The sequence below is a fragment of the Aedes aegypti genome, chromosome 3, assembly GCF_002204515.2.
Source record: "Aedes aegypti strain LVP_AGWG chromosome 3, AaegL5.0 Primary Assembly, whole genome shotgun sequence".
In the NCBI taxonomy this organism is placed as follows: Eukaryota; Metazoa; Arthropoda; class Insecta; order Diptera; family Culicidae; genus Aedes; species Aedes aegypti.
The window spans coordinates 176819458-176845800 of record NC_035109.1 but is presented as its reverse complement, the minus strand read 5'-3'; the positions used below and the strand labels follow the sequence as shown (position 1 = coordinate 176845800).

Here is a 26343-nt window from a genome sequence, read left to right as displayed (position 1 = left end):
TGTCTAAGAAATCTGTACTCAATAATTTGCCACTCTAGAGAGACCCCGTTTGCGTACAACTTCAGTAGTGTCTGTTAATTGGAAGAAATTGTACTGAATTAAATTAGTTCCATTCGTTTCTAATCCTATTCTACATCCTGTAGTATGAACAATGTAATTGGCATACTACATCCTCATTATTGTTGTTACACATCGTTTTTGTTTTCATTTTCGTACACCCACATTCGTGTAACGAAGCTTAACGTTTCCTCTCGTTGGTTTGTGTATTTCACAGATAAAAAAGTGTCCGGTAAATCGAAAGACGAACAAATGGCCGAGAAAAAGCAGGAGCTTGAGAAACGGTTGCAGGATGTTACCGGTCAGCTGGGAACGGCTAAGAAAAATGCAAAGAAGGGTAAGTACACACATGTCTGGGTTGTTTTTGGATGTACAGTGACCCCACGCAGTTGAATCACCCACAATTTATGAATCAGCTGATTTCAAAAGACAAAATTATTGTCAAACTTGTCACAAAATATCACAGAATTATGTTTACACCTAGTTTCTTATCAGTAAAAATAATTCTGTGATGTTTTGTGACAAGTTTGATAATAATTTTGTCTTTTGGAGTCTGCTAATTCATAAATTGTGGGTGATTCAACTGCGTGGGGTCACTGTATAAAATGGTAAACATGAAGAAAGTGTGGAAAATGTAACATTGTAATGGTTAGGATAGCTCAGATCATTCTTCAGCATAAAAGAACCGGAACGATCAATTTTTGCAGACACATGCAAAATTGTGCAACCTATGTTCCGTTAATTAAAGAACTTTACTTTCGTAAGACGAGCTTCTATCTGGGTAACCTTATGGACCCAGCTTTTGCTACTTTCATCAACCATGAAATGGCACACTCGCGTATGCTGATGTATGTGCAGTCACAATTGATGTTTCTGTTGATGTCCTCAATAGGAAATACGTCGTTATCGTTCGGTGTATTTACCATATGATGAACCAGCCCCATCGGATGATTTCAAACGAGTTGTCGTACACTGCGTAACAAAAGGCCTTCTGTTGATTGTGATTGCCAATGCTCATCACATCATCTGGAGCAGCTCAGATATTAATTTGAGAACCTTCATTCTGATGGAATACTTAATTACTACAGATCTTGGATTACTTATAGGCAAGCGCCCAATCTTCATGGTATCTACTCGAGAAGAAGTGTTAGACATAATGCTCTGCTCTAACATAATCAGTCTCGAGTTGAGAATTAGCATGTATCAGATGATGAATCATTATCTTACCTTTGAACATTTGAATGTAAATTCGCAGACTTTGAATTTATTATACTTCACAAACTGGGAATTGGTTGTTACCAAACTTCATGGATACTCTCCGTTGGAAGTCCTTCCACTTCTGGTGAATTGGGACACCATTGTCCTTGTTCCTAGTTTTCCACACAACTCTTTTCACGGAAAGAGTGGTCGTGTCAGATAGTCAGGCTGCTTTTGAAGCTCTTGCTTCGGCCAACTCGTTCGTTCGTTCATGGTTTAACGAGGCTTTAACCGCAAACGCGGCCATTCGTCTCTCAAGTCGGCCAACTGAAGGTCTAGGAATGCAACGTTACCCCGAATGACACATTACCCCGAAAACCATTACCCCGAATGGTAAATTACCCCGAAAACCAGTTCCCCAAATACGTCACTTCCTCGAAAATCATTGATGCACTTCAATAAATTCTTCAAGGAAGCTCGCGAATTTGAGCCTAAAAGTTTTCGGCTTAATAACTACTAGGTACTATTCCTATTGATTTTATTCTTTCAATCGTCGGCTGTTCTTTCGAGGTTGTATGATGGCAGTGTAAACATTTTAATCAATGATTTTATCTTCTTTGAGTTATAGGCAGGCTGTTTTTTCGAGTTGTACCGTTTGAGCGATAGCGGTAAAAAAAATAGACTGACAAAATTGTCTTGAGCGAAATTCAAAGTTGACAGTGACTTCAGACGAGCATCCTCGAAAATAAGCCCCTGCATTACTTGTCTGTATTACATCTTGTCAGTAGGGGAAATCAGGGTAAAACCGACACTGTGGGTAAGCTCGACACCCTTTGATTTTTCATGTTTTGAGCAGATTTTCATGCAATTTCCACCACGCTCTATCTTAACTTGTGAAATGTTGTGTTTCGAATGACATTACAACTGACGCTACCAATAAACTGTCAAAATAAATAACAAAATCATATTGGATAACATAGAAGCAACAGCATTTGCAATATTTCGCTGTTATTCTTTAACTATTTCGCATGTGAAATTTTTATAATGTCATTATTTGTTCTGCGTCTACATCATCATTTACCATTATTACGTTGATACAACATGAAGGAGAAATTAATTTTTGGTTTTTCGACAGCTGAAAACGCTATTGAAAAATAAATGTCCACTCGGGGTAAGATCGACACTTTCATTTGGGGTAAAATCGACATCTTTCTTTGCTTCATAATCTAACTTCAGGGAATCTTTCTAATCGGAAGACTATCTCTGTAGTTTATGTGAGTTTTAATTTTCGAATTACAGTGAAGTTCACGGATGGCGAACTCGTTAACATGTAAAATATGACACTATATGACTTGCCACAAGCTATCATTAAGTATTAAAAAAATATTTCTATGTTATCACGTTTCAACTAATTTGATGAAGCTTGAAGAAATTTTTCTCATTGAAGAATTAATAGAATTTGAAATATTTTCACATAAATTAATCTTATTGTTTATTTACAAACTATGAGGTTCGACAGTTTTTATCATCTAAAAATAATACCGTGATCCGGGGTAACATTGATCATTTATTTTAGTTGTTGTTAAATTTTTCATTTCACAATACAAATGTTACAAGTTTCATATTTTTAAAACAAGTACTGGCACCCACCGCTCCTAGCTATCTACTTTATTTTGTTTTTCTAAAGATTTAAACATGTTTAAATAAATGTTTTAAGTGATTTTTTGATTCAGCTGATATGGGGTAACATTGATCACCCAAGTAAACAACGTTCGCTAATATTGGAAATGTCGTTACTTACTAAAATCAGGGCCCCTGAAGCCGAATATGAAGACCAAACTCTTACAAGTCATTTACTTTTTGAGTTATTTCAAAATTAAAAACACCTTGAACCGCGTAATACGCCTAAAAGTAGGCAATTTCCTCAGGAAATTCTACATTCGTAATAGTATTTAGTTAATGTTGCCTAAATGAATAAACTTATAAAAGATTTGACAACGGAATCGTTTTCGGCGATGCCATTTTTAGTAACTCCCGCATTTTCCTTGATCACATCGTCTGCAGAACTCACGTGAGACATGAATTTTCGGTAGTGTCAGTGAAAATGATAGAAATCATTGTTTCAAAAAGTTGACAAATTTGCGCATGAACTAAACGCAATTTTGGCAAAAACCTTAATTATCATTAGCTTATGAATATACAAAAGAGAGGCACCATTCATGTTTCGAAAATGCTTCATCAATAAATCTTTATTTGAACGTTTAACAAGATGAGTCATCTCGATCAATGTTACCCCGCTGATCAATGTTACCCCGGATTACGGTAACACTTTTCTGTTTTGTTAGAATAAAACAGTATTTATTTTCAAAACCAATCATTCGCTACAACTTCATCTTCGTAAGCATTCCATGAACACAAATTAATAATATCCATGTGTATTCACCCCAACTTTGTAACCTTAACATGGGACATTTGAAATTTTCACATATATTTAGTGGATCTTTGGCCTCTCCTCAATAATTTACGTAATATGTGATTAATCCTTTGGAGTAAGGGGTCATAAATGTCGATAGTCACGTTTAAAGCATTCTTTCAAACATGCACTGTGATGGTGATGTTCACAACGTATAAATTCTACTCAAAATGGAAGTGTCGGGTTTACCCCAACAGGGTGTCGATCTTACCCGCATTCTAAATTGTCTCGCCTAAAAATGATGAAATTTCAATTTGATTTAAATCACTATATAAGCTTAATATATCATCCAGCGATCGCAAGGATTGATAGATTTATAATCAATATGTGATTCTACAACAATTTTGGGTTCGTTTAACAAGCGAAAGTACACAAATTTTATCAATAAGCTTAGGGTGTCGGTTTTACCCCGAATTCCCCTATTACAATTTCCAACAAGAGATCTGTCCTTCTTTTAGTTATCGGCTATTGTTTCGGAATTTGCACTAGCAAAGTGATTGTTGGCATCATAATTATTGACGCTTTCATCAGTGATTTTCATAGGCTGTTCTTTAACGATGTACTTTTGAAATAGTTAGAGATGTACCGAATATTCGGCCGGCCGAATATTCGGGCCGAATATCTCGATTATTTTGATTTTGCCGAATATTCGGTCTGCCGAATAATAAATTCTGTTATTCGGCCGAATAGGCCGAATAGTGACCGAATAGTAACAGAATTAACTAATCAAGGAAAGTTAAAAAAAAAATCAAAGAATTTAGTCAAATGATGATACATTAAAATTTTCGTTTCATGCATTCTATGGAAGGAGTTTGATGCCAAATATTTAAAAAAAATGTGTGAATTTCTCCGATCTATGCTGCCGTGAATCGCAAGTCAGTCCCATCTGTAAAAAGTAGGCATTGAGAAAATGGTCTGTGAAGTTTTCAAACACGTTTTCCATACGAATATTTAAAAAATTCTAGAGGATTGGAACATGTTGCAATCTTAATGAAACTTTCACAACTTGCTTTTCATTACGATATCTTTCTGAGAAAAATATAAAGATGATCAAAACAAGTTACATTTTTGTGTTCCACGGTGTGAAAGTCTGTAGTGAGACTGATATGCGATTACTTTTCATTATGGGACAATTTGACTTGCTGTTTTTTCCTAATTTTTCCGAACAAATTATATTAGGGATGGTACACAAATTATGTCACGCTAAATTTCGATTTTTTTGACCCCCTCCCCCCCTTTGTCACGTTTTTTGTATGAGTCCTTCGAAAATTTTGTAAGGCTTGTCACGCTTGGCTTGATCCCCTCCCCCCCCCTTGGAGCGTGACGTAATTTGTGCATGACCCCTTATTTCATTAGTGTAGCTGAAAGAGCATTGGAAGAGATGTTGAAAACTGAACTCAACTCAATTTTGACGAAAATGCAGATGGGACTGACTTGCAATTCACGGCAGTATGGCATTAAGGGGGTCTACCCCGTTTGGCATAATGCCGTATGGCATAATGCCGTTTGGCATACAGTCGTTTGGCATAATAGCTGTTTGGCATAATGCCATTTGGCATAACGGTCGTTTGGCATAATCGCCATTTGGCATAATGGCCGTTTGGCATAATTGTGAAAAACATTGAATTTGATAAAATTCGTTCCTTTAAGCAAAGGGGTGAGGATAAACTGCTCACGATCGTACATTCCGTTGTCAGTTATTGATAGGACATACTTCAAATCTTCATTTGTTTTTCAAGGAAACCAATATCCAATTAAACTCTTTGGGAATTGCATCATACATGACTTTCGGAGTAATCATGTCCGGGATAGTATAGCGCATTTTTAACAAAAATGTATCCAACGCCTAAGTTATTCCATGTCATTTGGAAAAAATGGAACATGGTATTTTATGACGCATCTTATGGTCCCGCATATTACTGTACCACTGCAGCATCTTCCTTTTCCAAATTATGCCAAACGACCATTATGCCAAACAACTGTTATGCCAAACGACTGTTATGCCAAACGAATGTATGCCAAACGGCATTATGCCAAATGGCATTATGCCATACGGGGTAGACCCGCATTAAGGTGTCTATGGTGCTGCTCAATACATAAGGCATTCTCTGCAAATGAGCCTTAAACTAACATTATAAGCTTTGCTAAATGTGCAAATATTTCGCTAGACATAAACCAACAGATAAACATAGGTTTCAACACCAACCAAATCTATGCGATGACAAACATTTGTTTGTCTCTGTATCAATCCATGCCAAATATTTGCCATAGTGTACTGATAGCTTTATAATCATTTTTCTGTAGCTGTAAGGTACCACTAGACTAGTTTGAAGCGTATGGACTCAATGCTGTTAATGTTAACCATTAAAATATATTAGCTTTTTTCATTCTTTCGATATTGTTTGGTTTGAGACACCTGTCTGCTTGTTCCAATGTCTTTAAAACACTTCCAAAAGTCGGATGGGAAATCTAGTGACGTATATTGGGTTATTCTTTAACAAAACATGAAATGCATAAAAAGAGATAGCAATAGAATACAGTTCCCTTACTTTAGAAATACGAAACATCTTTGAAATTTACTATTTTTGTGATTTCTACAACCAGTTTCAAAAGCTTAAGAAGACGATCATTAATTTTCATTTATAATCCGTTCAAATTTTCACCGTAGAAGCTTTCCCTACTTCAGCAAACTCGTTTTTTTTTCTTTATCCAGGATTACAAATTTAGTTTTAGAGAAATTAGACGAATATTCTGGTGTTATTCGGCCGAATATTAGGATTTTATTTGGCCGAATATTAGGTCATTATTCGGCCGAATGTTCGGCCGAATATTCGTTTGGCCGAATAATAATTTTCCAACTATTCGGTATTCGGCCGAAAGCCGAATAGTGCTATTCGGTACATCTCTAGAAATAGTGGTCAGTTTAATATCAGTTAACATTTTCATCTGACATTTTTCAAACCATAGTCTAGTGCCATTTTAGAATATGTTGAACTCGCATTGCCTCCAGAAATATATAAATATAATATTATGCATTACCAAATAATACAACGCTTTTGAAAAAGAGCGGGAGAGGTCTCTAATATTGACATGTCAGCGTTATCATCAGTATGAAAAATGATTTATTGCTGTGAACACAATCATTCTCACAAAATCAAGTACACGCCTGTGAGTGAGATTTTGCTTCTCACTTGGCCCATGAAGAATAGCTGTTGAGTAAAACAAGAATAAATCTTTGATACCAAGAACATTGATTCAAATGAAAATAAAAATTCTATAAAATAGGTATATGGGATTCATTTGTCGTATCTTCATTTTGAATTTTTCGTGCCAAGAAAATTCGGGTTATGGTATTCGGGGTAACGGACTATTCGGGGTAATGGATTTCAGAGTATTGGTTTTCGGGGTACTTGCACTCAAAATAATCCAAACGTCATTGTTACGTGAAAACATACGTGGTTTTTTTTCCATCGCACTTTTCACGTAGCTTCTACGTTAATCATAGGTAGCCCAGAATGAAAGCATGAACTTTCGAATTTCGTCCATTCCACCGGCGCTACACGTAAGAGCTACGTGGATTTTCCGGTAGCCTTTACGAAGCGTTTCAATAGGACCTAGATGGTTTTGCATTAAATTAATTAGAATAAAGACCAACCTTATCTCTAATAGGCTTTGGAAGAAAACTAATTTCCAATTGAAAAATGTAAACAAATCTAAAAGATTGTGATATTTCTGTATTAAATCTGAGCATTGTGAATCTTGTTTGCCAAATGTTGTGAGTTTGTTCTGTTTTGTTGCAGCTGTTAAAAACAGGATTGATTCGGGCACCGTTCTTTCAGCAGGACAAATAAAAAACTGATTTGCCGCATGCTATAAAGCTAAAATTATTTATTAATACACTTAATTACAATTATAAATTATATCACTACTTACAGCTTCGGTGTTTTCGTCCCCGAACAAATAGGTTCTTTTGCTGTTGTTTGTGATCTGATAGTTGATCAGCGATCAACAACAACAAAACAGAGCCGAAAACACCGAAGATTGACAAACATGCAATCGTAGTCCGACAAATGCAAATGCTCAGGGGTTCGTATCACCATTCTCACGTAACAGCAGCCTTCGGGTGCTATAATTGATAGAGGTTATAAATCAGGTGTAAAATATGAAGTAATGCAGGGATTCTTCGGTATTCAAAGCATATTTACCTTAAAATCAATCTAACACAGGGTTTCAAGTTCAGCAGCTTCTGAAGTTCTGCAAAAATCAAGCGGGCGCCATCTTAGGATTTGGGCTCAACACCGAATGGACGTACAATATGCAGATGTCAAAATGAACTTAGGCATCTACGTGAATTTCACGTAAGTGCGATAGGTAACCTCAGTAACAATTACCGATTCACTATTTGATGGTTATGAATGGCTTAGTGATCTTTATCTTAGTCAGGTGAAGTGGAGGCAAAATGAATTTGGAATGATCTACGTGATTTTTTACGTAGCAATGACGTTTGGATTTTTTTTTAGTGTGACCATTCGGGTATGGTTTTCGGGGAAATGTTATAGGATCCGTATCATATCCGTAACTGTCCAGTTTTCGCGCAATTGCGATTCCAATTACATGGTAAACACATATTAAGTGAAACTGATTTCGGAAACCTGAATTTTCAGGCCATTGTGTTATTCTTAACCCGCTGTGGTAATGAGCTATAAGCTCTATTTACGTTCATGCGTTTTGCAGTGCACGTTTTAGGGCGCTGTTTGAACTCATTGTGATATGGAGCTACATGCTCTACATGCCTATGCAATTCGATATCCCTATTTCCTACCATCTTTCCCTTCCCTTTCATCTCCCATTGGGTAGATGAAATAGGCACAAATATGGCGATGGCACAAATCTCCCAACTGGCGAGAACGTGCCTCTGGAGCCGGCCTTATGATACATCATACCTGATACCCGAATAACTCGATACCGTTGTCGTCTGTGAGAGCTCCTTCTCTTGAACGCTCTTTTGTCACGTACCAAGCGAGAGAGTGAACATCAAGCGTTCTCCGATTGTGATGTGCCACGAACTGTTTCAGTTCACGAATTGTTACACTCTCTGACTATGGTTCGATAAGTTTATTCGGATCAAAATCCAAACACTGGAATACACAATCTCGTCGTCTCAAGTAGCCGAGGCCTTACGCAATACTCCGTCGGAGAGCATAACTGAAGCCACGTTCTTGAAGCTTTACAAAAGCTTAAGCATCACCCGGACCAGATGGAATCGCTTCATGTTTGCTGAAAAAGTGTTCAGCTGCTATTTTAGTGCCATTGATGAAGTTGTTCGATTGCTCGTTACAACGAGGAAGCTTTCCTGCTGCGTGGAAAACTTATTTGCTTTTTCCGATTTTTAAGAATGACGACAAATGTGACATTCCCAACCACAGAGGGATTACATCTTTAACAGCATGTTTTTGAATTAATAGTGAACAACGCTCTTTTCGAATCATGTCAGAACTACATCTCTATACGCAGCGAACTGGACTATCGAATTTCATACATTTTGCCTTATGAAAGGTGGAACGATTATTGCAATACGAATTCTTTATGTATCGTTTTAGCATCACTCCACATCAAGGCGTCGATAGGCGCGTGGTGTACGCTCGGGCCTATCGATCGCAAGGTTCTTGATTCGAATCCAGGTTGCCGCGAAAACGTTTTTTGTTTTCAAATTCTGATTTCATAAGGCAAATTTATGAATTTCAATCCGATTTCTTGTAGCGAATTTTCATAAGGGGTTCCTATGTTTATCGATAGTTCATTTGCCTGAGTGTACTGCTCATCACAGATTCACAGATTTTTGCTTAAAGCCGCGTAGATTCACTGAGTAGAAATAAGTGGCGACAATCTTATTTTAATATGGTTTTTACATTGCCATTATAAGAAATACCTCTTTTGTAACAGCGGTATAAATAATCTAATTCCTGCTTCATTTTCGCAAAATTTACAAGTAGAAAGTAGGCGTTGAGAACCATTGCATTTGCCACCGAAAAGTGAATCTTGTAGGAGACTGTAATAGAAGCCTAAGGTAACTTTACTCTTCAATATTCACTATAAACATGACTATGGAAAGTAAGACGCTGAGATCGATCATTAGGATACACTTGCTAGTTACGAAAAAATGTTGATCAGACAGGGAAAGCGACTTTTTTCTTCAAGGATATATGAACGTAATGACCAATAAATACTTTTAACAACAAAAAATGAGTTTAACTAGAACTCTTACTAAACATCCTAATTTTGTAAAGACTTGACGACAATTGACATTTAAGACTCTAATCTTATCTTATCTTATCTCTAATCTGATGGAGCTGCTGATTTTCACAATGCTTCCTTTTCTCAGAAGCAATATATGAGTACTTTTCAAAAACTACCTCGTCACAATACTAATAAAAAAGCAGTGTTCATGTGGGCGCCATTGCCTAGTCCGTCTGAGTATTGGTCCTGGTAGAGGGGAAACTTGGCAAAAGCCAGACCGAGGGTTCAGCCTTGACAAGTTAAGCTGTCAGGCAGCTCCAACAGAATACCAAAAAAAAAGTGCTTCCCGATCAGCTAATTTGAGACGCCATGTGAATAGGCCTATGGATGCAGGAAAGCTAGTCGATGTTATTTGCACGGATTTTTAAATCATCATTTGATTGTGTGAATCATGCTATTTCCTTTCGAAAGCTTGAGATGTTAGCGATGTCGCCATGCCTCGTTAGATGGTTCGAATCGTGTCTTTGGGGTGGATCTGTGAAAGTAAAGGGTGGGGCAGCTCATTAGGATTATTTTGCTATTTCTGTTTATCAAAGATGTTGCCTTCATTGTGCCTCGCGGAAAATGAGTTCTGTACACATATGACGTGAAGATTTTCATGGTGGCCAATGGCGTTGAAGATTGTTTGGTATTACAAGCGACACTAAATTCTTTCAAATGTTGAGCTCTGCGTAGGGAAATGCAACTCAATCACTTTTAGCAGAAAGCGTAATCCGATCCATTCAAATTTGTTGTTGTCTGATCAAACATTGGAAACGAAGTTAAGAATCTCGAAATGACCGAAAGAGCTGACATTCAGGTCGTACTATGAGGACGTTCTTTTCTAGTTATTTCTTTTTTTTAATACTCTAACACTTGTGTTTTTTTTTTCTCATTACAGCGGACGAAGCTGCGAAGCAGGACGTTGCACCGTCGGGTGGAAACATTTCATCCAGCAGTAGTTCCAGCGATTCGTCATCGTCCAGTTCCAGCGATTCCAGTTCTAGTGATTCCAGCGACAGTGAAGCAGGTTAGGATACAATTGTTTTGTATTAGTTGAAACACAAACCCCGTTTTAGTGTAATGATGTTGAATTGCGGAACATCAAATAAATGGTGTGGGCCATTATCGCGATGAGGAATACTGCAAAACGAACCCATCAGTGCAGGAGCTGATAAAATGAATACCGGAGAGTAGAGCTTTGGCTAAAGCTTACATTTTATCCAGCACTTATTTTATTTTTTCAATCGTGGTAAAATACGTTGGCAGATATGGGACAATTTTCTATTGATGTATGTAAATAGAAAGTACGTAAAAATCCGACCCATTTTATGCTCTGCTTAATGAATGTGTATATTTTTCATCACCTTGATTTGTAATTTGCCATCAAGCTGGACAGGAACGCATTTTCGGTTCTCTGAATCAGTATTTACATCAAACTGTAGTTGCTCGAACGGAAAAATCAGCCTCTAGGCAACCGGGGTTAGGTTCAATAATCAGAGCAATTAAACACATAGATATGATGAGCGATAGTCCTTGAATATGATGATCAACATTTGATAGTAAATCATTAACACACTATAGTAAAATGAATAGGGATTACCTGACATAAAAAAAATTCCATACAGCCAGAAAAGTGCAGAAACTTCGTTTTCACTTTCTCTTAACACTGCGTCTAAATAACAATAAATTCTTTCTATATTTTCGTCATGAGTTTTTTGGAACAAAAAAAAAACAACAAATGTTGAGCAAGTGAGGAACATACCCTATTATTCAGATGTTTTAGTTTATTGTTTAATTGAGGTATGCAAAGATTTCTTACCCGCGGTAGCTCTAATTTCCAAAAAAAAAAAAATGTCGGTGTGGACAAGGAAATATCAATTATGTTTCCTGAGCTTCAATTTGAATCTCAAATCAAGCCGAGAAATGTTATGAAAGTGCAGAAGAAGCATTTCTGTATGTCGTACTATATCCAATCAACAACAATCGCTATTACTACTACGTAAAACAGAGAGCAAAGTTTTATTGTGTAGTAACATGCACCACTAAATGTATTATTAGTTTACGTCAAATAGAACGAACAATAATTAAATTTAGTTGCTGAAGATCTATTGAGTTTGTAACGAAAAAAAACCTGAATGTCACAGTTCGATAGTTTGCTTAACCCGATTAATCGCATTAGATTTCGGAATGTACCAACTGTAATAGAGCGGTTTGTTGCAGCAATATGCAACACAAGATCAAAATATAGCGTCAGCAACTTGTATGATCAGCAGCGCGTTGTCAGTTTATGTTCGTTATGTAAGTGTTTTTATTTTTCTTTTCTATACAAACCATAGAACTGTACAGGCGTAAATGTAAATTTCTATTTATATAATTGTAGTGAATGATAAAAATCGATAGAATTAGGAAGATTTAGACTAAAACCATGTTGATGATTCTTATAAACTCAGTCAGACGAAAGTGAAAACGGCATAGAAACAATTCACTATTGGCCTGCAAGAATTGGAAGCGAGAAAAATACAAATAGTTATAATCGTGTCGGAAATGTAGCAAGAATTTGAAACCTCACCAACATGAAAAGTGAAACGTTAACTTTGCCATCTACTCAGCAAGTTTTCTGGCGTTTGCCTCTTTCAATAACCTTCCAAAAAACAAAACATGGCGTTTAACTTGATCGTCATCTTCTCTTTTCCGTTGTTGCAGTTATGATCATTTCGTTCATGTCAATCATCATATGTTGTGTTTTCTTTAATTAATGTGTTTCCTCATTAGTTGATTCTGATGAAACGAATTTCAATTTCACTACTCCTTCAACAAATTTTCTCGTGTGTAGCAAATGTGTAACTGGGGACAGCCAACAAAACCGAAATGCACGCGTTTCTAGCAATAATAATTCAACCGAAAATCTATCACAGCAATCGTATATTAAAGTATAAAATGAACAGCAATTTAATTAAAAGAAAGCGAAGTATAAGCGATCGATTACATAAGGTATGTTTTAATTATCCATTTTGCTTTGTCCATGATCATGTATCTCTTTCACAATGGGACACTCATCCTTTTCAACATTGGAGTCCGTATTACAACGAAAGTGTAGTCTACGAAAAAAAGCACTTCTTAGCCATTAAATGAAAGGGAACAACATTTCTGTCAGATGTATTGAAACAAAAACAATATATAAACTTTAGTAATCATCAAAATCCAAACACCCAGCGCATGATGTAGCAGATAAAGCAATCGAGACCAATATATTTTGATTTTTCTTCTCATGTTCTTATTCAGTTTTGGATCTATCAAATGACTGTAGCAAAAGTGATACTGTTTTATGTATTAAACTTTAAAAACCGCAGACAATGTGTAAAGAAGTTTTCAATTAAAGCATACTTGTCGGATGAAATCGTCAAAGCCTAGTAACAAAAACGACGGCATTCAGTTTTCGTATGAGCCAGCATCGATGGAAACTAATGTGACCGTTATGCAAGAAAAATCTACTTTAGTTATTGTACTGTGGTGTAATACGAGCTTTGTGAAGGAAAGATGAAAAGATCACGTGAAGAGTAAAGTGAATTCGGCTTGCGAATATCACATATTTAAAACTGACTGCGCGCACCAGGAGTTATAGAACTGGTAAACGATACATTGCTACAATAACGGAAAAAGTGCAATTCGATTTATTTATTCGGCTGTCGGCGGCGCCAAACCCCTTACACATTGTTTGCACATGAAAAAGTTGTGTTCTTTGTTTTTCTTTACTATTTGGAGCAAATAAACAGTGTACATAAAAGAGATTTCGTCTTCCTTGTAAAGGAAAATCTTTCAAACGAAATGATTGACAGCAATAGTTTTCGTTCATCGAGCCTTACGTTTCCCTTAATTTCCGTTTGTTTTCTGTATTTACTGGGAAGGGATCAAAAAGTGCAGATCAAAGCATAAGACAGTCTACAATCGCAATAGTGCAAGATTTGGTTTTCTTCGTCCGAGTATATATTTTGCTTTATTCATATTAGGCGACAACCGTAGATAGAGAAAGTCCATTAAAATGCTTATATTTATCAATTATTTTCTTCCTGGTACTAATATGCTAGTTTAGCAGAGTTTAACGCGGATATATTCGTTAAGATTTTTATTGATTGAAAACTGTAGAAATAGATATCTCCACAAGAACAGAAGGTGAATAATCATATTCAACTTCAGCTGCTTAAAGTTACGGAGAAATACCGGGATCTATTGCTCGTAATGACGTTTTCCGGTAGAAGTCACATTTTAAGTCAAGTGTGATACACAAAACACTGGAAATACATTTCAAGGGCCATTCATTTTGCATGACAATATGACCATTCACTAATTAAGCTGAAAATTTACGGAAAATGATGTAAGATGCGTGAGTGAATACAAAAACGTATATTCTTCAAGAGAATGCATTCATAGAGACAAACTGATTCAGTAAATGGTAACGAAACCCCTATTGCTTTACGTAAGTGTATCCTTCCGTTTGTTTTCTTTTCAACTAGTGGCTAAGAAGTTCTCTTATTTAAATGAAGATAAATAAACTTTACAATATAGCGCGGTACGCAAAGAAGCAAACACCGTTTCAGAAAAAAATCAGCTATTTAAATAAGAATCGTCATTAAACAAAATCTATGTGTTGGTAAAAGTACAGATATTCTGCAAATGGATCTAACCATTCGATGAAGGCAGATGAACAATGATGATTACAAATAAAATTCACAAGTTAGTGGAATACAATTTTACAAAAACCGACTTTGAATACGGACGCAAAAAGAAGAATTATTAACATACCCATAACACAAAATAAAGAAGAAACAGAAAGTAATCATAAGAATTATTGAAGTTTATTACAAAATTAAACAAAATCTACTATAACAACTACAGCAACAAAAGGTACAGAAAATATATAACAAATAAAAACGAATGATATGTTTTAATCTTAAATCGATTTGCATGTTCTTTATTCCGCGGAAGACCAAAGAAATCTCAACTTTAACTGATTCGTAATTGGCTTGGCGTTCTTCTCGGTTTTGCTGGCTGTCGTCGACACGGTTATGTTATGGTTTTGTGGTGTAGCTGTAATCGATATGGGGAAATTTGTTGAACGAGTTGGTGGATTCTCTATTTTTGGTTAAGGTATTTATCACTGTGAAGTACTCTGCGATAGGAGCGGCTGTTGCGTGTATCGATGATTAAAATGATCCGTTTAATTTGCTTCCAGAATCTGGTCGTCCACCAAAGAAAAAGAAGAAAGATTCGACTTCACCTCTGCAGACTCCCTCAGCCAATCCGGTAAGTGTGCGTAGTTTAAGCTAAAAGAAAAATCAGTGTCTACGTTGTTTCACTGTTGATATTTTTGCTACATATTCATTATGACTTAATTTATCCACAATCACCGAGCAGTACCATCCTGCATGTTTGTGTTATGTTATTAGTATGTTTGCGTGAGCGAAAATCCCTTCTTAATGTTCAGTATGTGGATGCCAAAAAAAAATTGCCACTTGGTTTAAGGAAAGTCCCTTAGTGTTCTTATGAGCACTTCCATAGTTATTCACTGAAAGCTTTCTTGTTGACATTTTCGCATTCGTATATCGTGCGGCAGGTACGATGTTACTCTATGCAATGCCCAGTGAAGTTAAGGAAATTTCTATTGCTAAAAGATCTTGGACCAACCGGGAATTAAACCCAGACACCTTCAGCATGGCTTGGTTTAAGGAAAGTCCCTTAGTGTTCTTATGAGCACTTCCATAGTTATTCACTGAAAGCTTTCTTGTTGACATTTTCGCATTCGTATATCGTGCGGCAGGTACGATGTTACTCTATGCAATGCCCAGTGAAGTTAAGGAAATTTCTATTGCTAAAAGATCTTGGACCAACCGGGAATTAAACCCAGACACCTTCAGCATGGCTTTGTTTTGTAGCCGCGGACTCTAACCACTGGGCTAAGGAAGGCTCCGTTATTGTGTAATATTGCTAACTAGTAATTAAGAAGGTCGTGAAGCTTTTTTCAAGCATACAGCATACAATGAAAAACAAATAAAATAATTTTGAAAACATAGCTGTGTGCGTTTGAAATGCAAATATCAAATGCGGTTAGATTTTCAACAAGGAAGGCAAAGTCAAAGATTGGTTTTCTTTGCTAGGTTAGCGGTGATACGGATTATGGTTGCTAGTATCCTTTGGTTACTTTGTGTAACCGCATTTGAAGCTCTGTTAGACTGACTTTGCATGTCAAACGAAAAACAGCAATACTAAAAACCATCAGAAATGACTGTATGTAAGAAAAAATGCTAAGGAAATGCCTCATCACTTTACTCCCCATAACTGCATATTTGTAACATCATTTTTTTTTTCGAATTTTCTAGAATCATCTCACATATTTCAGTAAGTTTATCGAAAGGGTTTATAATTGCTCGCGTTTAATATCACACAAGCGTATCTTCTTCTTTCTGGCGTTACGTCCCAACTGGGACAAAGCCTGCTTCTCAGATTAGTGTTCTTATGAGCACTTCCACAGTTATTAACTGAGAGCTTTCTTTGCCGGTTGACCATTTTTGCATGTGTATATCGTGTGGCAGGAACGAAGATACTCTATGCCCTGGGAATCGAGAAAATTCCCTTTACGAATAGATCCTCGACCAGCGGGATTCGAGCCCACGACCCTCAGCTCAGCATGGGTCGCAAATATGCAGTTATAGGCAGTTTAAGCATTGGAATAAATGCCGAGTTATCTAAATCAGGTCCTATTTACGCGGGCCATTTTAGTGGTTATGCGTGTCACCTTAAAGTTTTCATAACATAGCGCGAATATTTTTTGAATTTATTCTAAAAACCTCCAATAGGAATGTAAAAATCTCACCTATGAACGAATACATTCTTTGAATCGTTCAGGAGAACATCTTGCTTAAAATAATCCAGGAAATATTGTTCTATCAACAAGTCTCCTCTGACTTAAGTCGGTGCCGTAATACGGGGTGTAGTTGATCAGTGGGGAGAAATTGATCATTCACGTACCCACATGTATAAACTGTCAAGAGAGCTATGATTCGATTTCGATTAGCACAATTTCTGTGACGTCGTATTACCTGATGGCTACTCTTGATGTTCCTAAGTTCGGTTTGACATTCAAGATAATTATACCATGGAAAAACAGATTTTTTATGAAATGTTTGATGAACTGTTGAAGGGTTCTTCTCCAAACAATCGACTATTGACAAGGCTATTGACAAGACACCACTTAAATAAACTGTTTTATACATTCCAGATATGTTCTGTGAATACAGTTTTGAGTTTTCACTGTGAATAAACAATCACTTTCTGAGTAAAAAGTGTGTTTTTTGTGCGCGTGTTGCTAATTTAAAAGAAAATTGCATACCTTTAGGCGTTTAATGTGGTGTGTTCTGTAATTTACAACATTCAAATTTAAAATTTACCGATATATCATTAAGTTGTAAGATTTTTGAAAATTGATCCAGATTCAGTGACCTCAAATTTAGTAAATAGCATACCTCTTCATTTTAGGAAACTTATCGCAATAATTGATCAACTTCACCCCGGAATCAAAAACTCCACTTTTTGATTTTAAAAATATTTTTGTTGTTAAATAAATATTTCGTTGTTAAATAAATATTTCGTCTAAATTTTGTTTATATAGTTCGATAGATATCCAACCAGTACATGTTTTAAAAATATATGTATAATGATACATGCATTCTAATAATACCTTCATGCACAAATTGCTCAGTTATCACCTTCATGTACAAATTACTTTTGTTAGGTAGTAACGCTTCAGAATGAATTGTACTCTTCATAAGGTTTTAATGCAACTCATTGGCTATAGATAATTGAAAACGGAGAGAAAGAGTGTGTGAGTACGGCTCTGAATGAGGTGTTTCAAACAAACATGCCCAGCACAAGTGTGCTGCTTCGTCCCGAAAGCATTAAGGTGAAGATGCATCGAAGCCAAACCTCAAATTTTCAAGAGCACGGATCTAGAGAACCGAACACCCGTTTGAGCTGAAAACTTAATCGATTGATCACCACCAGCGAGTGACCAATCGATTAAGTTTTCAGCTTAAACGGATGTTCGGTTCTCCAGATCCGTGCTCTTGAAAATTTGAGGTTTGGCTTCGATTCATCTTCACCTTAAGCCTGTGAAGCTTCAGCGAGGAATTTGAATTGGACTGTGTTCTACTCGAATGTTCAGGTAGAATATGTTAAGTGGTCCAAAATGATACCATAAAGGCGTAGTGTGAAACGAACTATTTTATGTTTTATTTTTTCAGTCAGGGTCATTTAGCCTTATCTTATTTAGCATTAGGTCATTTGGCTTGCCGCCATTATGAAGAAAAGGTGCCTTTCAAGGGTCCACGGTCGTTTGGCATAATCGTCATTTGGCATAATTGTGAAACACATTGAATTGAATTTGTGTGTGTTTTTGGCATTAAAGAAAGAGGTGCTGATAAACTACTTGTATATTTCGATGTCAGTTATTGATAGGACATACTTAGAAGTATCTTCATTTTTCAAAGAAACCAATATCTAATAAGCTCTTTTGGAATTGAACATAAGCATGAGAACGATTGACCTCCCGCAGTTGCTACTCCGTTATTGCAAGAACCGCTGTACTTACACAGGGAATCAACAGAAGCTATGCAGGACAATTTGGGGATGGGAGGAAATGTTGACGGTGGTTGACGTATTACTAGTCCTCTGCACTTCCACAAAAAAAAAACACGGGGTGTTTGGATATGGGAAAGGATTCGTTTTGGTAAACGATAAACATGTAATTTGCAATGAATACGTGAGCATACACACGGACGGGCCATACCGGTTGCTAAGCGAACAATACACGATCCAGGTTCCGCGGCTCGTCCACAAAGAAGAATGCAACAGATTCAATAGATCAAACATTACTGTCAATTTTCGTTTTTTTCACTTGCATGTTTTTTTATCTCCCGCACAACGCGAACCGGACACAAAGGAGCATACAGCAGATTCAACGGATCAAACTTCTTCTTCTTCTTGGCATTACGTCCTTACTGGGACAGAGCCTGCTTCTCAGCTTAGTGTTCTTATGAGCACTTCCAAAGTTGTTAGCCGAATGCCCCATACAACCGATCAAATACTATTGTCAATTTTCATTTTTTTTACTTCCATGCTTTGTTATTTTTCTTCCGCACAACGCGAACCAGACATACTTGATCCGAATTCCGTCGTTCGCCTACAAAGGAGCATGCAACAGATTCAACAGATCAAACACTACTCTATCCAACAAGCTTTTTTGGAATTACATCATAACATACATACACAAACATATTTTATGATGCATCTTATGATCCCGGATATTACTGTACCACTGCAGTATTATCCTTTCCAAATTACGAAATTTACCGTACGATTATTATGCCGAACGATATTATGCCAAATGACATTATGTCAAGCAGGGAAAACCCCCTTTAAAGTATTTTTTTTTCTACAAGGGGGAAATCTGTAAACGCCTGAGAAGGTAACTCAGGGAGTGTGAGCATGGGGATGCCCAGGGTGGCCAACGAACCGGGAAAAACGGAAAAAGACGGTAATTTGAATCCATCGGAAAAAAAGACGGAAAACCGGGAATTCGAGATGGTCATCCAGGGAGTCGACTATCTGGAAAAACCTGGAAAGTCAGGGAATTCAATGTTGACCTGGAAAGTCAGCGAATTTTACTTGAGGTCAGGGAAAAAGTATCAATACTACAACATCAAACGAGTTGATTGTCTGTAAAGATATCGATCAGACTAATTGCTATACAATAGTTAATATTCATGATGTTCACATTCAATACAAAATATGGAGGGTAATCAATCTTTCAAAACATCAGTTCACCATTGAGAAAATGCTCTTATGCATAATAGAGTAAACTGTACTTTACTGCCTAGATACTGCCTCAGAATTCAAATTTTCTTGAATAAAAAGCAGCAACAGTGAAGACGAATAAAAGTCGTATCTCAATATATGAAGAGCATAAATCTAGTGAATTAAAAAATCATCTATTCTGAAAAAAATACTACGATCAATTTTTAAGCTCGTAACACTGTTTGGTTTCCTAGATTTGTGCTCCTGATGATGGTACATTTTTTTCGGTTAAACCTTTTGTACACTTTTACTCTTTTTATAGTTGATGTGGAATTGCAGCATGAAAATATAAATAAAAAAAAAGATATTCGAGGAACTCCTCGGATAAGATGTTTCCTGATTTTTATTTAAGGTTGTTGTTGAAAACAGTTTATTCAGATAATACCACATTTCTTCAGGATTTTTATCAGGAGCTTCTCATATATATGCCCAGTTTTCTTTTTCTTTTCTGAAAAGATACCCAAAAAACTTCAGCAGTTCTAGGATGCCTCTAAAAATTTCTCGATTTTTGCTGGGAATCCAACACATCATTGAAAAGCAGACATTTTAGCAATATTCTTATAAATAATTCAAAATTAAATTAATTATAAGCGCATTATTCAATCCCTGAAAGCATTACGTTGAGGTGAGTACAAAACGAAGCCAAACCTGGAATTTTCAAGAGCACTAGTCTAAAGAGCGCTCTGAGCTGAAAATTTGATCGTTTGATCATCACCAGAGTGTAACCAAACCATCAAATTTTCAACGCGAACGGATGTCAGATTCTCTAGAGCTGTAAAGCTGCTTCGTTTTATAATCACCTTAAGAATATTTAGATAAATCTGTCAGGAAGAAACCCTAGGATTAATTCATATCGGAATTCTAAAATATTAACTAAAATAAATTACCTATAACGAATCATCGTGAAGAACGATCGAACGTGTTCTGAGAAAAAGGGAAAACATTTTTGGAAAAAATCTATGTGATTCCTAAAAATATTTTTAGAAGTATTCCTGAACTAATTCTCGAAAATCCAAATGAAGGCATTCAAGACTGAAAGAAATTCTCCAACATTTTTTAGAGAATTCTGGAGATAAGAAGTTTCAAGGGAAAGTCTTAGACGAGTGCATGGAGTAGTATTGAACGAATATCTGGAAAATATATTTAAGAATTTCAAGAGGAATTGCTGAGAAATCTACGTGGGATTCCTTGAAGCAATTCTCTAAGAAAGTTCCAAGGCAATTACTAGAAGTTTACCTAGAAAAAGAAAAACCCAAGTTAAAAAAATAAAAAGGGAAAATTATAACTGACGTAGTTCATCTTTGTTCATACTGATTTACAAGTTTACAAAATTAATGGGCACTTAATTGCTCAGTTTGATCATACATATTAACTTGAGTAATCGCTCAAGAATGTTATTTGACATGTATAGCTCAGTAAAGTAAATGTTTCTGATCATGTAAATCGTCGGATATGTAGCTTATTGTGCAAATGGTACTTATTTCGGTATAAATAAACCAGTGATCTGGAGTTTTTTTTTTCTGGAAAACGACTGGAAGGTCAGGGAATTTTATTTTGAAAAATTTAGTCGACACCGGGAAAACAATTTTGATTGCAAGCTCTAAATCTATAAACCACCAAAAACCAGTCGTAGAAAGTTGATATGGTTGATGATATTGCCATCAATCATTTGTAATCTGGGACAAATAACATTTAAACATTAATTATTGAATTTCTTGTAAAAGTAGTTTACTTTTTTACACTAAGCTTCATAGAAATGTTCCAAATCGATTGGCAATGTTTCGAAATATTTCCTTGTTTGATCCTCACCTTAAACTTATTTGCTTTAGTGAATCTTTCATTTTTATGAAGAAAAAAAAATGAAATATTAGAAACTGTAATACTTTGAATGGGGTAACAAAAGGAACTAATCCATATGAATGAAAATGGAATGGTGTTAGTATGTCACGAGTTGGGTTGAGAAGGACAACCGATTTGAACAATTCCTTCACTTTTGTTTACCTCAATACCTCCGACGTATTTAAGTGGAATAAATAAGATAGATGCAAAGGGGTGTAAGCGACAGAAACCTAGTTTAAAAAAACGACTTTTATGTTTTTCAGCAATTTTTCATTCCCTCAGATACTTATCTCCCCTGAAACACCTTACGGTATTTCTTAGGGGAGGAGCCAGTGCATATAGTACTTAACACATGCAACAGAAGCGACTTAGGCAAACTGCTACTCCTTGCTGACTTAACAATGTTACTAGGGACTAGCCTAGGCAAGGCTAATCATCTGCAGCCAACTCTTGATCGGCGCGCCATAGGCGTTGCAATTCTAGCGTATTGTGAGTGACAGTCGTAGTTACTGCATTCCAGGACTCGGCATCCGCACACATTCTCTCTATTATATTTTCGGGGGGAGTGTCCCCTCCGTATGTAGCGAACATGCGATACCCCCAAGCGGGGGGAGACCCCATTTTAACGTATAAGATACTATTCATGCTAAAATACGCTTTTTATGTTATCCATTTTTATTTGATGTTATTATTATTATTATTGTCATTGCCCTTGCATGTATTTCAATTTTTCATACAAAACGTTCGATAATGAATTAATTAAGTGATAATTATATTGTCCGTCACTGTACATATAAAATAAACCTACTGTCATATGCATCTTGAAAAGTCTATTCGCGTCACTTTTAAAATTGCCTTTCTGTTCTTTGGGCGGCTCATAGACTAATGTGCTCGTTTGGTTTTTCTTTTTTGTTTTATTCTCATCTTTAACAGACAATACCTGCAACAACTTCTACCAATACCGCGACCACCACAGCACAGAACATTGCAGTGTCGTCGGTGCCATCCACCGTTCCTAATAGTAACTCTTCCCTTCCTAACACTGCGTCGACTACATCTACATCTGCTACTGCACCCCAAGTGACGTCCCAAACCCCATCAACTCCATCCGTAGTTCCTTCATCGACACCGGCAGCTTTAACGACAACGATACCGGCTGGTCCTACTACGCCAAATATCCCGAATGCGATTCCAACCTCAACGTCCACTCCGAATGTCGTCCCTCAAGCACAAACGACCACAACCGCTCCAACGGCACAATCCACCCCCATACTATCGCAAACATCTCAGCCGACTTCACAGTCAAGCCTACCATCATCGGCATTACTCGATAGCAGTGGTGTTGTGAATAACAGTCTAAGTAACAACAGTAGCAATTGCAATAACAATAATACTAATAACAGCAACCAAGTTCCATTGCCAACACCGTCACCAAATACGACAACAATGTTACCTTCCAATTTGTTGTCCACTAGCAGTAATAGTATGAATAACATCAACAATGTTACACAGCCACCGCAACAACAGCCCAACCAACAACAATCTCAATCCCAACTGGGTCAGCCTAGTAATAATGGTTTATCGTCCAGTAATACCAACGGTATGAGCAATGCGCTTAACATACCTACTTCGCAGATATCCGCTGGCTTAGCGGCAATCAACAGTCTCGCCAACATGGCCACCGCTGGCATGCAGCAACAAATGCCCTTAACTCAGCTTCCGAATCAATCGTTAGGCAAACAACCGGTGAATCAATCAGGACACATGTCCCTTCAGTTACCAACGGGGCGTGTTCCGGCAAATAACCCACAGGTGCATGGAATGGCTAGCTTCATGGATCCACTGGAGCATTCGTTGGCTTCATTCGAAAAGGGTGATCCGACGGCTTTGGGATTGACATTACTTAACGACCTCAAACACGAGTTTTCCGCAAGCAACTTGCAGGCCCATGCGAATCTACTACCATCACTTGATATGATGACACATTTGCAGAACCAGATGGTGCACTCCAATAACGGCTTTAACAATGACTTCAATGGCAATGGACCACTGAACGGAATGGGAAGTCTTGCAACCAGTGTCGGAATGAGTCAAATGCTGATGAACTCCATGGCGAACAGCAATCCGATGTTGGGCAATGTCGGCATGTTTGACCCGTTACAGAACTTCATGCGACCGTCTAGTTACCAGAACAATCCAAATTTGAACGATCGCACTATTGATCTGACGGGAGGTAGCACCAGTGCTGCGGTGGCACCAAAGAAGGAAGAAGGCAAATTTATGCTAACTCCCAAGCCAATCGAAGACCTGCTGATGAATCCCAACGACAAGAAAATGAGCGGTACGCCTCCGGACGTAAAGGGTAATTTTCCGCATTCGTTCAAAGCGTCGGGTCACGATCAGAACCTAAAAAGTGCGTGGTCTCAGCTGGCAGCGGCCGGTTCGCCACAGAGCACTACTACCTCAGCCAAGCCGAAACCAGCGATGGATACGTTCCAGGCATTTAGAAATAAAGCGAAAGAAAAGTTGGACCGGCAGAAGTTTCTGCAACAGCAGGAGCTGAAGCGCTCGCAGAAAGAACAGGCCGAAAAGGAACTCAAGCGGCAGCAGGAGCAACAGCAGAAGGTCAAACAAGAGGAGATCAACAACGGGCGGTAAGTGTTTGCTTATTATCTATTTACTTGGCGTTACATTAATTAGTTTGATAAAACCTCGTTAACGATGTTACGCCGTCGTCATTTACTCGGTCCATGGCTGTGTCCCTCAAACTTCGATTTTGGCCCACGCTCTCCAGAACTTGTTGCGTTATGAATGGATGCTGCCTTAAATTTAAAATAATGTGAATTTGATGGTTTCGCCAGTGCGCGGAATTAGGCATTCTTCTGCGCAGAATAAGAAAAAGCGTTTAAAAAATGCGCTGGATTAGACAATTTTAACAAGTGAACTTTTTCAATGAAATCACAATAATAATTTTAAATTAACCATTTGAATCCTTTTTTTCCTTAACTGCGCTGAATTACGGCACTTAACGGTAGACGAACTCATCAACCACCTCAAAAGTATCCCCGTCTATCGTAAAACAGCTCCCTAGGCGGGCTCTGTCGCGCTTGGTTCCGCCTATCAGCATGTACTTTGTTTTTTTATGCATTCACCACCAAGCCAACTTTTGTCGCTTCACGTTTCAGGCGGGTGTACAGGTCTGCCACCGTTCCAAATGTTTTGCCGACAATATCCATATTATCCGCGAAGCAAACAAATTGACTGGTTCTTGTGCAAATTCTACCTCGGTTATTGAACCCGGCTCTCCGCATGACACCTTCTAGCGCTATGTTGAACAGCAGGCACGAAAGTCCATCACCCTGTCGAAGTCCCTGGCGGGATTCGAACGAACTGGAATGTTTGCCCGAAATCTTCACGCTATTCTGCACACCGTCCATCGTTGCTCTTATTAGTCTTGTGAGCTTACCGTTTTGTCTCAAATTCCGAACAGAATCATATTCCGAACACTCGGTTTTTGTATGGCGATTTGGTTGAAATGTTTCGCTGAAATATGTCATCAATTAACAAGGAAATGGCAGTCAATTGCAATTCATTTTTAACGTCTAACAATATATTTTATACCTCGGGAGTAGTGATGATTCTCTAGTTCGAGTCCAGTAGAACTAGCTGAGATGAATTTATTTGCAAAATAGTTCATTTGAATATGATTTATTCGTGCTGTTCGGAATTTGAATCAAGGTGTTCGGAATATGAGACAGAATGAACACATTGTTCGGCATTTGAATCAAAATGTTCTTCCATACTTTTGAGTAAAAACAATACTAAACAAGTTTATATAAACAATTTCATTAGCAAACCCAACAGCTAACAGTTAGACTTTGTGAAGAAATTAAAATATTCACAAATATCAGCTAATTTATGCTTATCAGATGCATTTGAAGTCGCTATTGGCCTTAAGTGTTCGGAATATGAGTCAAAACGGTACTCGTCCATGATTTTCCATAGCTCTAAGCCGCTTGGGACTTGGTATTCACGGCATTTCAATCACCTCACGTCCGTCCGTCAAGGTGCTTCCATCTTTATCCCTACACATTTCGGCCCACGGCACGAAGCCTTTTCGGGTTGCGTTAAGCTTCTCGTAGAACTTTTGCGTTTCTTGTGAACGATGCAGCTGCTCCATTTCTTCACATTTCGCTTCTTCAAGGCGACGCTTTTTGTCCTGGAATAGGCAGGTTTGCTGCTTTCGTTTCCTTTTATATCGCTCCACGTTTTGTTGTGTTCCTTGCTGCAGTATTGCAGCCCGCGTTGCATCCTTCTCCTCCGAAACCGGCTTGCATTCTTCATCGAACCAATCGTTACATGTCATCCTTTTCACGTACCCGACAATGCTCTCGGCTGCGTTGTTGATGGCTGCTTTAATGGTGCTCCAGCAGTCCTCAAGAGGGGCTTCGCCAAGCTCGCCCATTCCGACAACTCTCCTTCCAGATGCTGCGCGTATTCGGCGGCGACCTGCGGTTGGGCCAGTCTCGCTAGTTTATACCGAGGCGGTCGTCGATACCGTACATTGTTGATGACAGAAACACGCAGTTTCA

At 37.6% G+C, this 26343-nt stretch overlaps 1 protein-coding gene across 18 annotated transcripts in view; it reads left to right on the top strand.

Moving 5' to 3' along the window:
• The window catches only part of LOC5573606 (bromodomain-containing protein 3), an 87239-nt gene that overhangs the window by 47677 nt on the left and 13219 nt on the right, over window positions 1-26343 (top strand). For 17 of the 18 annotated variants that reach the window (XM_021850521.1, XM_021850523.1, XM_021850520.1 and 14 more), the window contains 4 exons: window positions 275-394; window positions 10905-11033; window positions 15237-15307; window positions 22685-24405. In XM_021850521.1, coding sequence (XP_021706213.1) covers window positions 275-394; window positions 10905-11033; window positions 15237-15307; window positions 22685-24405 — 2041 coding nt within the window. The remainder of the gene's footprint in view (window positions 1-274; window positions 395-10904; window positions 11034-15236; window positions 15308-22684; window positions 24406-26343) is intronic. The other variant, XM_021850531.1, reaches the window with a different exon arrangement.